A 13,211-nucleotide genomic window follows, 5' to 3' on the forward strand; every position below is an offset into this window, starting at 1 on the left:
TGTCTACTCACTTACTCATGAACTTTGCCACCTGGATTTGGTACAGAGCCTACCAAGCCATAGACACATAAGCACCTAATAAGTAATTTTAACCTTCTCTCTTGTTTTTCAGGCCATCCATATGTTCACACAAACCCTCCTCTTGCCACCTCCTTTGTGGGCTCTTAGCTTGCAGCTGTCCCTTTCATTTCTTAGATACTGTCTTCTTTTGAACCCTTAGCTTCTCTCTAGCATTTCTGTATTCTTTCATCTTCTCTGATTTTCTCTTATCCCATCTTTCTATTTAAGGTAGGCCACAGTGTCCTCCTCTCTTCCATCTGCTTCTTCATTCCCCATGAATCTCTGGTTAATATCTAGCTCTGCAATGTACTGACAATACCTGATTTTAAACGGTTAGTTCCTTGCCTAAGCAGAATCTTTACTTTATATAATTCGGTTCATGTGCCATGAGTCTCCTAATTACCTGGGTACAAAATATTAGAATGATCCTTGACTTTAGCTAGAAAGATATAATGAGGGCCTGGAGAGTTGACCCAGAGGTTATGGGTCTTCGTTGCTTTTGCAGAAGAACTGGGTTCTATTTTCAGCACCAACATGATAGCTCACAACCATCTGTGACTCCAGTCTCAGGGAACCCAATGCCTTCTGCTGGCCTCCACAGACACCAACTATTCAGGTAATACACTCATACACATAAAATAATAAAATAAATAATTATTTAAAAAAGAAAAGAGAAAAATGAATCAACAATGCTCTTTTATAATGTTTTTGTTTGAGCACCAGTTTGGATGGTAATGTCTCTGATATTCATAATCTGTGATTGAGGGTAGTATGGTGGTACCATTCCAACAGGTAAGGGGAGACTGACAAAACAGTTGAGACAGTGCAAGGATTGGGCAATTTTATCCACAACAGGTCAGGGAAAGGGGTAAAGAAAGACAGATTTTAATAACTTTTACAAGATTAAAAGTCGTTCTTTACTCACCACTTAATTAAATATGGCCCTCTAAATATAGAGAGTCTTTGACATATGACCACACAATCCTTGTTGCGTTATTTCGCATGATTCTAGAACTACAATCTAATGTGCAATGAAACAACTAAACATCATTTCCAAATACTCTTTTGCCAAATCTTTGAACATTTAGCTCTCTTTCATTATCACACTTCCTGCCCACCTCCCATGATACTCCCACCATCTCCCTTCCCCAAATGCTTCTTTTTTCCTTTAAGACTATTGTATAATAATTTCCACCTTAGTTGTTCCATCTTACAGTGGTATCTCTCGACACCTTTGGGGGTTGAATGACCCTTCACCTAAGGCCATTGAAAAACGCAGATATTTACATTACAATTCATAACAGAACAGTTATGAAGTAGCAACAAAAATAATTTTATGGTCAGAGTCACCACAACATGAGGAACTGTATAAAAGGACCACAGTATTAGGAAGTCTTAGAACCAGTGTTCTAAAAGATGAGACATTCCACCCTGCAGGGAAACATCAAAACTTGGGAAACATTCAGAAGCTTCAGAAAGTCCCTGAAACTGATCAGATTCTTTAGGCCTTTCCTTCCCCAAGCTTGTACAAACAATTAGGACTGCTAAGAGATACTCTTAAGCCAGGAGACGAGATACTCTTAAATCATGAGAAGAGACAGAGATGACTTTAGCTCCCCGGAAGAGGCTCAGACCAACTGAGCTGCCTAGAAAAGAGACTTTCCAGCTTGTTGAGAATGCATTCCAGATTTCTAGATTTCATGAGCCACTACCCATTCTGGGGTGCATCTTTGAGTCCTTTCTACTGCAAATAATCTCTCACCCATAGTCTTTAACATAACACCAAGAAATCTCATTGATTGGATCACCAAAGTGGATTTTAGTGATGTTCATACTTTGGCCTTGTCTCTTAGCTAGAATAAATTGACGTGTTAGCTCACATATCCCCAGGAACACAACCACACAACAAACCTCATCACAAATGGGAACTACTACAAGGAAATATGATCTCATTGTACCTCTCCTCTAGTGAGAGCATAGAGCTGGCTCACCTTATGTGGCCAGGCCTCCTTTGTTACTTCGTTTTGTTATGCATTTCCTGTAGCCCTTTGAGTCTGCTTTACAACACAGTGAGTTGTAGTTGCTTTCTCTTCCTCTTCTAGAGGAACTTCCAGATTTACAAACTCCTTGATAGTAAAAATTGTGATTTACTAATTTTTTAAAATTCTTCCTGGAACTATAGCAAGGCTTATAGTGCATTCTTGACAGTAAATAAGTATGATTTTTTTTTTCTTTGTCATTTTCTCTCATCAGTCTGTATTAAGAGCTCAGTGTCTCAAGGCTAGACCACAGTCCTAGAACTTACTCAATTACTTGTTCAAGTTCACAATAAAAAGAGCCTTTCATGGAGTCTTCTTGCAGATGCTTCTCTTTTCCTTCCCCAGGGACAGACCTGTTTTTGGAAGGCACACTGCACAGATTTGTCTAGTTAACATGGGCTCCATGTGGCTTTACTGCCATGTCTTTGGCTATTATAATTTCTCTATTCCCACATGTGGATCTGCATAATTCCATAATCCCACAGCTGTATGCATAAAACTTCTAACAGGATGGGAGTGTGTGTTGCCAACTGTGAGAAGATAAATGGCTCAGGGACACCATGCTCTAAAGGCACCACTGACTGATTTCTGTGCTGCAAAAGAGATGTTATGCATCTAAGTTTTTTTTTAATTGTTACCAGTAAGTTATATTACAATATTTAATTTAATTAATTCTTGGCTTCCAATTAGGAGAGACCATAGAGGATAAGTAAAATAAGGATGTGCAATGGTTAAGACAAGAAAAGGAAACAAAATGACTTCCATCAGGGTTGTTTCTACTTTCAAACACTGAGATTACCTGGAGACCAAATGATTGTCAATGATATGTTTTCCTTGTGCAGCTGCTACAGACAAAGAATACAGAGATTAAAACCTCTCCTACAACCCAATTTCCCATTTTTTTCTTTGATTCTCCCCAGTCTCTCCTTTTCCCCCTTTTCTCTGCCTAATGTTAAACCCCTCACACACACTACTCTGAATTCTTCAAGGAATTAGATACATGTTCTTGGATGTGGACACTTGACCTTTTAAGTCTATACACTCAACAGCAATGCTAAGTGTTGAATCTACATGGTTAAGATTTTTAATTTCAGATTCTAAACATTGTTCTTCCTGTCCATAAATAATTGGTCACATTAGTGCTCTAATCTGTTTGTTTCTAAGAGTCTGACTATGGCTTGAGCCTGCATTAGGAACAAGCTCATTTGTCACTGGGAGGCAGGTAGGAAGGGCTTTACATTTCCAAAATGGTGCTCAAAGCCTGAGGAGGTGATACTCAAGGATTACTTCATGAACTGTAGGGACTGGTTATAAAACTGCATTGAAGAAATGATGTTTTGACTAAAATTTGAGCATTTTTTTTCTTCCAAATTGCCTGTTGTGTTTGTGTTCCTATTCAAATTCCATTGTCATAGAGTCGGTGCTTTTAGAATCCTAGACTCACGTTTAATCAGAACCTTTATTATTACTATAGATCCACACAAGAAGCTGAGAGAGCAAATAAAAAAGGTGCCTTGGTGAGTTAGTAGTGTAGCAGATGAGGCTTGGACAGGTATTGGTGATCCCAGCTGGGCTACAAGGCAACAATTATCTAATTAATCATTCATCTCTTCCTGCAGGAGGACATGCTTTTTAGCTTGGATTAAGGTAACACAAATTATTTTTCACCCATTCTCCATTTATTACTGTCTTTTCTTATGGCCTCAACGTTTTCCTCCCATCAGTCACCTTCTTCCTTCTATTCCTCTTCCACAGTCCTCGCATGATTTGCTCCTAAAGCTTTCATGACATATCACCCACATGGCTTGCTCCTTCTTCTGGATAACTGCTTGGAGGGGGGGTTTATGTTGCTTTTGGCATGGCTATCCCTGTCTTGTTGATGAGTGACAGCAGATTCTGCCTCCCCAAATGCCCTGCCGTGCTGATAAGAGGAGCTGGCAAAGGGCAAGACAGAAGCCACCAGGAAAAGTGGAGCAGACCAGACTCCAGGGAATCTGTTTACCTCTGCAGCAGGATTCTGATATTTGAGAGGTGAACTCAGGATTAATTCTCAACCTATATTCATCATGAGGCAGGTGTTTGACATTTGGGCATGAGGACTGGCTTCCTTGTTTAATAATGGCACTGAATGAAGAGGTACCATATGTAAATACACTCCTGTTACTGCTTTTCCATTATCTGAGAAGAGCCAAGACAGCAGGTTCATTTGTGATATCTCATACATGGCAGAGTTTTAGGTCAAAATATGCAAAGATTGCTTCCAAGAAATATGAAGAGAAAGATTGTCACTCACCCAGGAGACTTCTCCCACCACCTATGGGAATTCGGCTAAGAAGGTTCGTGGCATCATTCTCACTATGTGTTGTCAACCCTGGACAGGTTTGCTCTTTTGAAAGCCTGTGCATGTTTGGGGGATAGTGATGCCTGGTGACAAAGAGCCTCAAATAATGCTCATAAGTTCAAATCTGTGACTATCCCTTTACATTATTTATTCATTTGGGGCACAAATCAAGCATTTTAGAGAGTGGTGATTTAGCAGATGGTGTGCATCCAGAAAATAGGCCCAAAGAGTCACTGCCTTCTGAGACAGAAGACACATGAGGAATGAAAGAAGAAAAATGGGAAGGAGCATGCAAAACTTCTAAGCTGAGTGTTCTGTAAGGGAGCTGATGAGATAGTGTGATCCTTGGTAGGGCCAGGGCATGGGGAATGAGCTATTTGCCAAGCAGGAAGGATGAAAGGGAGTGTGGAACTGCTGCCTTTGCTAAAGGGGGTCTCTCATTCCCTTCTCCATAATAGTAATGACTTACATGTATGTGGTGCCTTTCATCAGCTCTAATCTCAGGGACTGCTCAAAGCCCTTTCTCCACTAAGCTACTAAAGCTGGTCCTCAGTGGGGTATAGAATGATATCTATATAGTGGACACATATACTTTAGAGAAGAATAGATCATGGGAAATAGGATCTTCAGAGGTATAAAAAAATGAATCTACCATGGAGCAACAAAGGGTGCGTGGAGAGAAACTGGAAAATTCAGGTGCTTATTTCCCACCATAAATGTTAGTGTTGTCCAGCTCAACCAAAATCTCCACTTAGATGCGTTTCTAGAAGCTCCTAATGGCTCTAGTAACTGTCCTAGCACCTTATCTGCTTCATATCCTTTTACAGGACTTCATGTTTTGTTGTTGTTGTTGTTATTTTTGTTGTTGTTTGTTTGTTTGTTTTTGGAAATTTTCACATTAAGGAAGATGTCCTCCAGCAAGTTTTGACAAACTTCGAGACTGCATTCTAAGTATAGGCAAGGATATTTTTTTGCCTTGTATTTTGGGCTGCAGAATTACAGTGGACATTTGGGACATAGGCATGGATAGATTAAGTGTCAAAAGGGAAGGGTATTCAGCAGGATGAGCAGAGACAACAAGTATAATTCACTTAGACATAGAAGCCATCAGCGATTACGATCCATTGGTGAGTTGGGGGTAGGGATTAGCCAAATAATACAGAGAATGACACAAAGCAGTGGCAAAAATCCTCAGATAATGGAACTTCAGAAAGGAGAGAGGTTCTTGAGAGTTATTTTTTCCTTGTGTCTAGAAGGGGACATTGAGGGTCTCCTCTTCGTGAGTTGGGAACATAAGTAAAAGATTGCGTTCTTCCCTTCATTGCTGTCTTCTACAAATGCCACATGATCAGTAGACAACAAGACCTTAGCAAAGGGTGTATCACTGGGAGCTGGGATGACCTTCTGAAGGAAGAGCAGTAGTTACACATGGGGACGCTCAGCCAGAAAACAGGACTTGTTCTTCTGGGCTTGCCCTTAAACAATGTGAGCTGCACTTTTCACTTCAGTGCAAGAGACAAAAGCCAGGCTTTCTTAGCTTCAAATCAGACAGCTGTGTGAACATGGAAAGGTAAGTGGCTCTCTTTGAATCTTGTGTCTGGGCTTGTCATTGAAAAACAATAGTACAGGATGAATATATCTTACCTGAAAATCCAAAATCTAAAATACTCCAAAGAACTAAAATGTTTAAAATGCCAATATGACATAATTAGCAAAATTCCATGCTATAAATTTTATTTCCTACCAAAAATTATTTAAAAGATCATATAAAATTATCATCAGGCTGTGAATGCATGCTACACATGAAATATGAATGAATTCTGTGTTTATACCCTGGTTTTATACCCAAGATGTCTCATTATATAAATGCAAATATCTGAAAATAAAAAAAATCTAAAATTTAAAATACTTTTGGTCTCAAGCATTTTCGATAAACAACATTCAATGTGTATCTATAGGTTATGTCTACACAAAGCTTATTAGAAAGGGATATATGAAAAACAACTTTAGGCACGAAACACACTACACATGAGAATTCTGGCCCTCTCCTTTGAGAGACAGATGGACAGAAAATACCCTCAAGGAAGTGCAATAGCATGCTGTCGGCCAACAGAAGTCTCTAACAGAACTGAGGCAGTTCTTCTGCCTCAGCATGCCTTGCTTCCAGAACATGGACAGAGCGGCTATTTCTTTCCCTCTTGCGTGGCTGACTGGATCTCAAAGGAGAATATAAGTGAGAGGCAGAGAGTATTCCGAATAAAGTCAGATCTACCATGTGACTGCACTATAGTGAGCATGCCCTCGGAAGCACTCATAGTGTCTGGAAACGAACCACCACTGGGAGGAATTTTGAGCACCCAGCATAAATGTCCAGCCACAGAAAAGTCTGAATGTAATGTGCCACAGCAACTGAGTTTTGCTCCTGGGATTTTCCTCTCAGGTCTGTGTACCTTAGATTCTTATAACTTCTTAGCAATACCCCACTATCATGTTTTAGCTAAATGATGCTCAAACAAACTGCCTGTGGCTAGTCCATCTTTTGTAGATCAGTGCTACAATCAACGATCTACATAGTATCATTTCTCATGGCCATGTTTAACAGAGTACCCATGCCAGGTGGGCTTCATCTAGGCTCTTCAAGAAACCAGGTTCCTTCAAAGAAGTCTTTTAAATGAGAAATGACAAAACCATAGCTGCTCTGGGAAGGCAGGATGTATGGGCCATTTGTTAGCCTCACCATTATCACCAAATTGAGGAGACACGAGGACAAATTTTATCTCTTTCATAAGGAAACAATCTACCTCTAAGTCAACCCAGAAACTAACAGCAACATGATGCAGTCTTCAGTAGTTTCGAACTAAAACTCGTTGGCAAAGAAATAATTCATCTTTTTTGGATAGACTTTTCACAGTCACTAATTGTAGACTGCCCAGGAAGACAGAGGGCAATCGAGAAACATGCAACATAAACAGAGATAAAATATTATATCCGCATCTTCACTGTGCGCAATGAGACCTTCAACACCAGGGTTTGACGGAGTGTTTCACACCATTTGGGGACAGGAGAAATACAAGACATTCTTTTAGCATCTTTGCTTCCCATGAAGGAAACGTCTCCTGATTTCCAAGGAGTTACGAACTCTTCAGAGTCTTAGCATTTATATGGTGTATGGACAGGGGCACCGGCTATCTTTGTCAAATTGTGAAGCTCCATGGCAGGGAAGGATTTGTGTGGACAGGGAGGTTAGCAAGGAAATTCTGCCAATCACTGACAGGGAGTGAGATTTTTGTGGTAGCAAAGAACATATTCATTTAGACATCCATGAGTAAAAATCCCAATTTAGCGAGAGTGCTAAAAATCACAGGGCTGTAGTTCTGTTTGTAAAGAAGACACAAAATGCCAATCTCTGAGTCTCTTCCCTTAGCACATGGAAGCAAGATGGTGGATGCAGTCATGTTTCCACCTTCATGATGAAGAGTGGAGGCCATGGTTTAGGGCTGTGGCTTCCTGACTGCTTAAGCTTCAGGGTCCTCTGATCGTTAGCTTCAAATGGCTTTGTGGTGAATTTCTAATTGAAGATCGGCAACTTCGACTTACAGCAAGGTCATTCCCTCTTAGCCTTGACATTCTTAAGATTTTGTTCACATTCTGAGTTTTAGAGCTTTCAACTAGCAAACTGTACCACATAATTAAGACCTATTAATGGAAGGTTCTTTAATAAAAAAGTATAATTGTAGTACATATGTCTATCACTTAGAGAGTTACTAACAGTGCCTCAGGCATTTGGGTTAGAGGAACAGAAAGACAGGCAAAATCATGTAAACAATACATGAAATACACAGCAAATTCAAACATGCAAGGGAGACTGTTTGCACTCAGCTCCCTTCTTTTTGTAAAAGATGGACCAAGTATGATTGGCATTCATACTGAAAAGTCTAGGACTTAAACAACTGGCAAGTCCAACACTAGAAGAAAATGTGGTCTTACCTGGAGACATGGAGGACTCATAGGAACTTCTCTCCTTGCGGTTCACCTTGAAGGCCTGAATGTCCTTTTCCCTGTATGTCCCAAAGCCTTCAAAGCTCCTCCTCTTACTCCCACTCACGTCACTGTCCCACTTGTCACTGGAAGGATTTATTTCACTGAACACATCCAGACTTTCTGACCTCGTGCTGCTGCTATCCCCACTGCTGCCAGAGTACCTTTTAGCACATGACTCCACAGGCTCACTGCTCAAGTCACCTTTGTCCTTAGCCTGTGTCCAGTGCTGGGCATCCGAAAGTGACAGTGTAGACAGGGTGTCCACCTCAAAGTTGTTCTTAGAAACCTTGTGGTTGGCATCACCATGCGGATGCTTCTGTCTCTCCTTATGCTTGGCCTTCTCGCTCACCAACGGGAGCTCCTTGTCTGCGCTGTTCAGCCGCTCACTCAGGAGGTGGCTGGAGAAGCCTGTGGCTTTGCCTGCAAAGAGACCACTCAGATTGTCGTGGGTCCCTAGGATCCGGTCTTCCTTGTGCTTCCGCTTGTGTTTGTGTTTCCTCTTGTGGAGCCTACTGCTAGACAGAGCGGCCCCGCTCACCTTGGGAGGGTTCAGGGATGGCTGTATGTCACTGAGGCCCATGCCTACAGTTCCCTGCAAGTGTACTCCGTGCTTGGCTTTGTGTTTAGTTGCCCCAGACATCTTGACATGGGAACTTGTGTGGAACTGGGGTGGTGGCACTGTTGGCCTCATGAATGGGGACGCTGCTCCAAGTGTGTGCGATAGGTACAGAGGAGCTGGATACTGACCGTAGTAACCAAGGTTCATCATAGGCATTGATGTGTAAGGCATTCCATAGGGTGCATAGTAACTTCCACTGGGAATAGGGTAGCTGAACCCCTGTAAAAAAGGCACCTTTGTCATGGTGTCATTGGTTTTTGCAGGCCTACCACGCTTCTTCTTTGACTTCAAGTCTGAAGTCCTACGAAGATAGAGCAATGGGTCATACTGGATATATGGCACCGGGTAATAGTGATCAAAGTTAATCCTAAAGATGCTGGGATATGGATTCTCATGGTAAAAAGTATAGCCCCGGTGGGAGATCCTGAACACTTGAAATTTGGTGATGAGCTCTTCCAGCTCAGCCAGAAACTGGAGATCATCACGGTTTTGCAGGCTTTTTCTTTTCCTCTTGTGCTTTGGCTTCTTGAGGCTTTCGTGGGCCAGAAAAGTGTCCACAATGAGATGCTTCTGCCGGTGGCCATGGCGGTTCTTTGTGCTGGTGTCAGATGGGATGGCCTCCGGGTTGTCCAGGGAACAGAAATCAAAAGAGTACCTCCGTCGGGATTCTGAACTCTTCTCTGCTTGGTCAGAGGTGCTGTTGTTGTCTGTCCCGATGCCGCTGTCACTTGGGATGGTCTCCTCACTGTGCGACTCACTCACAGGGGACAGTGTGATCTCCTTCAGCGAGCCAATCTCGCAAAGGTGTGAAGGGGAGTTGGCCATCAGCCTGGGTGGGGACAGCTTCCAGGTTCCACTGTGGATCCCCTTCTGGGTTTTGGTTGGAAGAGCACTGATGGGCTGGAGGTTTGGCATAGTTTTCAATTCCGAAAAATTGGTTTCAGTGCTGGCGGGGCTCAGGTTGCCATTGGACCCGCCTAACTGTGTTGAAAGGGGGTGCATAGCTGCTGGTGAAGAAGCCACGAGTGACTGAAAGTTGGAAGGCACGGCTGGAACATCCGGCTGGCTAGAAACAGGCCTGGGGTGCTTGATGGCTGTTTTGGGTTCCTCGGATGGGGGTGGCAGCTCTGTTCTTGGCTTCCTGCCCCTCTTCTTGCCGATGTAGATGGTTCCTCTCTTGCTGACATTAATCTGCTTGCCCAATTTACTTTCAATCGATGCTGCCCCAGGACTGGTCTCTGGAGGAGCTTTGGCCTTTAGGGCCATGCTGCTGGAACAGGACAAGATTTGATTTAAGATATTTTTCCTTTTGAGTGTCTTCATCTTGTTGATCGTTTTGATGGTCTTCTTATCCAACACACCAAGCTTTCCAACCTTTTTGTGAAACTTCATCTCACTCATAGGTTTATCCTCTCCTGGCACTAACTGGGCCAACTTGGCGAGATTGCGCCGCCTCTTTCTTTTCTTGGTGCCAGGAAACTCTCTGCTGATGGGACTGACTGGGCTAGTGGAAGTACCTTCGTGAATCGTCTCCACTGTGAGTAGAGGCTGCTTCTTTGGTCGTCCCCGCTTCTTTTTGACTGGTGTGATCACAGTCAGACTGTCCGTGTTGGTGTATAGAGGGCTGGATGGGGTAATGGGGTACGCAGATGGTGGCTCCACCATCAGTTTGTCAGCAGTAGCTAAGACTGCCTCTCGAAGCATAGCCGGAGGTTTTGCCTTACTACACCTCCTTTTTGCAGCAAACTTGGGGTGTTGGATCTCAGGCATCTTTCCTGACTGAGAGTGCTCTGTGCGTGTTGGTGATGTCATGATCATGGTTGGTTTCCTTTGCTTGGACACACCTCCAGGGACAATTTTCTCAGGATTCCCACCTGTTTCAAGGCCAACTGAGGGTGACTCGTTTTCTATCATCTTACCCAACTTTGGGACTCGAGGGTCTTTCTTATTTCCCTCTGAGTTGGAAAGTATCCTGTTAACAACTTCACTGCTCATAGCAATCCCCGAAGCCAGTGATTTCTCCGGCATGATTTTTTCCACCACAGCTTTAATGGACTGCCTCTTCTTCCTCTTATGGTTGGCTGGATCCAGAGAAGGTGTTTTTATGGGGATGGTAATCCGGACATGACTGGAATCATTTTCAGGATTACTGACGGAACTAACACTCTGCCTGGTTGGTGATGCGTCTTGAGTATGGTCAGCAGGGTAGCCTTCCCTTTTTCCTTCTGTGTTTTCAAATGCTTTCTGGGCATTCTTGACCCAATCCAGATCAGAGGTTGGTATGGTTTGACTTATCACATCCTTTTTACTGGACTTCTTCTTGCTACCAGTACTGGGTGGTTCTGGGAGCTCCTTTGTACCTCCTCCATCTTGATCTCCCAATGGCTGGAGTCCATTACACTCAACAGAGTTGCTAGGGTTTGTGGGGGAGCTGTGGTTGCTGGGGGATGGTACCACACTTCCCAAGAGCAGATCTTTGCTGCTGCTGGACAACTGACTCCAGGTAGTCCCTGTACTGCCTTTCTTATTCTGGGCCTTTGCAAAGGAAGCCACGGGTTCAAGAGCTGGGATCTTGCTGGTGTTTGCAGTTTCTCTGCCAGTCTCTGGACTGATGAAACAATTCTGAGTGGCAGATCCACTGTCAGAGTTGGAAGACCAGTCCACGTGGCTCTGGCTGCTGCTTTTTTGCTGGTGCTTTGGTTTTAAGGTGTCACTGGTGAAGCCCTGTGTGAGGCCTGGGTCATAATGAAGTGCTGAGTGTTTCTGGGGCCTCTCGTAAGCCTGAGAGTGGGTAAAGTGGAAAGGAAGAGAGAAACAAAGATGAGCATGTTGGAACTTCTTCAAGTTTATTGTCTAATAGCTTAATTTTTTTAAAAATTGAAACAAGTGATTATGCTAATATTTTTCTTAACTTCAGAATGCTTTCAGAGGGAGGGGAGAGAGAGAAGTTTTTCTCAATTATGGTACTAAAGATACATGACACCAGATTTGAACATTAACAAGGATGCTTTAATTGCTATCTTTCCGCTCTAAAGAACTTGGTTTAGTGCAGCCTGAGGAGAACCTAATGGAGAGAGGATGGAGTAGCCCCAAGGCCTCTGAGCTCAATGACTAGAATCTTATGAGGAGGAAGCTTAAGGAAAAGAGAATCCTGCTCAAGGCAGCAAGAGCCTGAACTCCCCCACTTGTGCTCCTTTGCTTAAGGCTACCTCTTACTTGTCTCAGTTTCTCCTTAGACATACTCTATTGACCTCTTCTATTTCCAGTTTAGTTCAGTGTGGACTTCACATCACAGAGCTCAGTATCTTTGTATGCAAGCACACTGAGTTCATCAGGAGAAAACATCACAAATCCAGCGTATGCAGAAGACACACAAGAAGGGAAATATGCAGGAACCATCCCCATTATTGTCTTTGGGTGTGCCACTGTGGTGGAGGGCTTGCAAGTGGCAGGACCCATGAGGCCATGTTAATCAGTTACTACTCTTTGAGGAAAGTTTCCAAAGGAAGTTTGTGTTTTATGAACTATGTACCAGGAACAAAGCGTGATCATTTAAAGTCACCTTCCTGACCCCAGCATCTGTGCTTCCCCTACATGAATGAGTGAATTTCTTTAACACTGCTTTCCCTAGGTCTGCCACCTAAGAACCACAAGGCATCATTAGGGTCTACAAGATCACAAAGGGATGGAAGGCTAACTCGTACCAGAGATACTGCCAGCACTTTCAGAAAGAAATATTCTCCCCGTTCCAAACAGTTTAAGCTACAGTCTTTGTACTGGGATGCAGTCCTTTAAGTTCATTCAAAGCTGAATTTGCATGCATAATGGTACACTTACAGGATAGTTTCCAAGTTGAGATAGAGGGAAAATATTAGTAAATTGAAAACCTCTCATAACATTCACTCTAAAATGAATGGTGAATGTTGGCTGGGTGTGGTGGCAACATGCCTTTCATCCCGGCATTCAGGGAGATAGAGGCAGGTGGATCCATGTGAGCAAATCCAGGACAGCCTACACAGAGAAACTCTGTCTCAAAAAAATAAATAAGAAGAATACAAAGAAAAAAAGAAAGAAAGAAAGAAAGAAAGAAAGAAAGAAAGAAAGAAAGAAA

The 13,211-nt window shown here is 42.8% G+C and overlaps 1 protein-coding gene across 3 annotated transcripts in view; it reads right to left on the reverse strand.

Annotated features, from left to right (window-relative positions):
* Setbp1 (SET binding protein 1) overlaps positions 1-13,211 on the reverse strand; it is a 352,623-nt gene that overhangs the window by 100,906 nt on the left and 238,506 nt on the right. For all 3 annotated transcript variants that reach the window (XM_055622798.1, XM_055622799.1, XM_055622800.1), the window contains one exon: positions 8,428-11,881. In XM_055622798.1, coding sequence (XP_055478773.1) covers positions 8,428-11,881 — 3,454 coding nt within the window. The remainder of the gene's footprint in view (positions 1-8,427; positions 11,882-13,211) is intronic.

The sequence above is a fragment of the Psammomys obesus genome, unplaced genomic scaffold, assembly GCF_907164565.1.
Source record: "Psammomys obesus unplaced genomic scaffold, mPsaObe1.curated_primary_1811, whole genome shotgun sequence".
Lineage (NCBI taxonomy): Eukaryota > Metazoa > Chordata > Mammalia > Rodentia > Muridae > Psammomys > Psammomys obesus.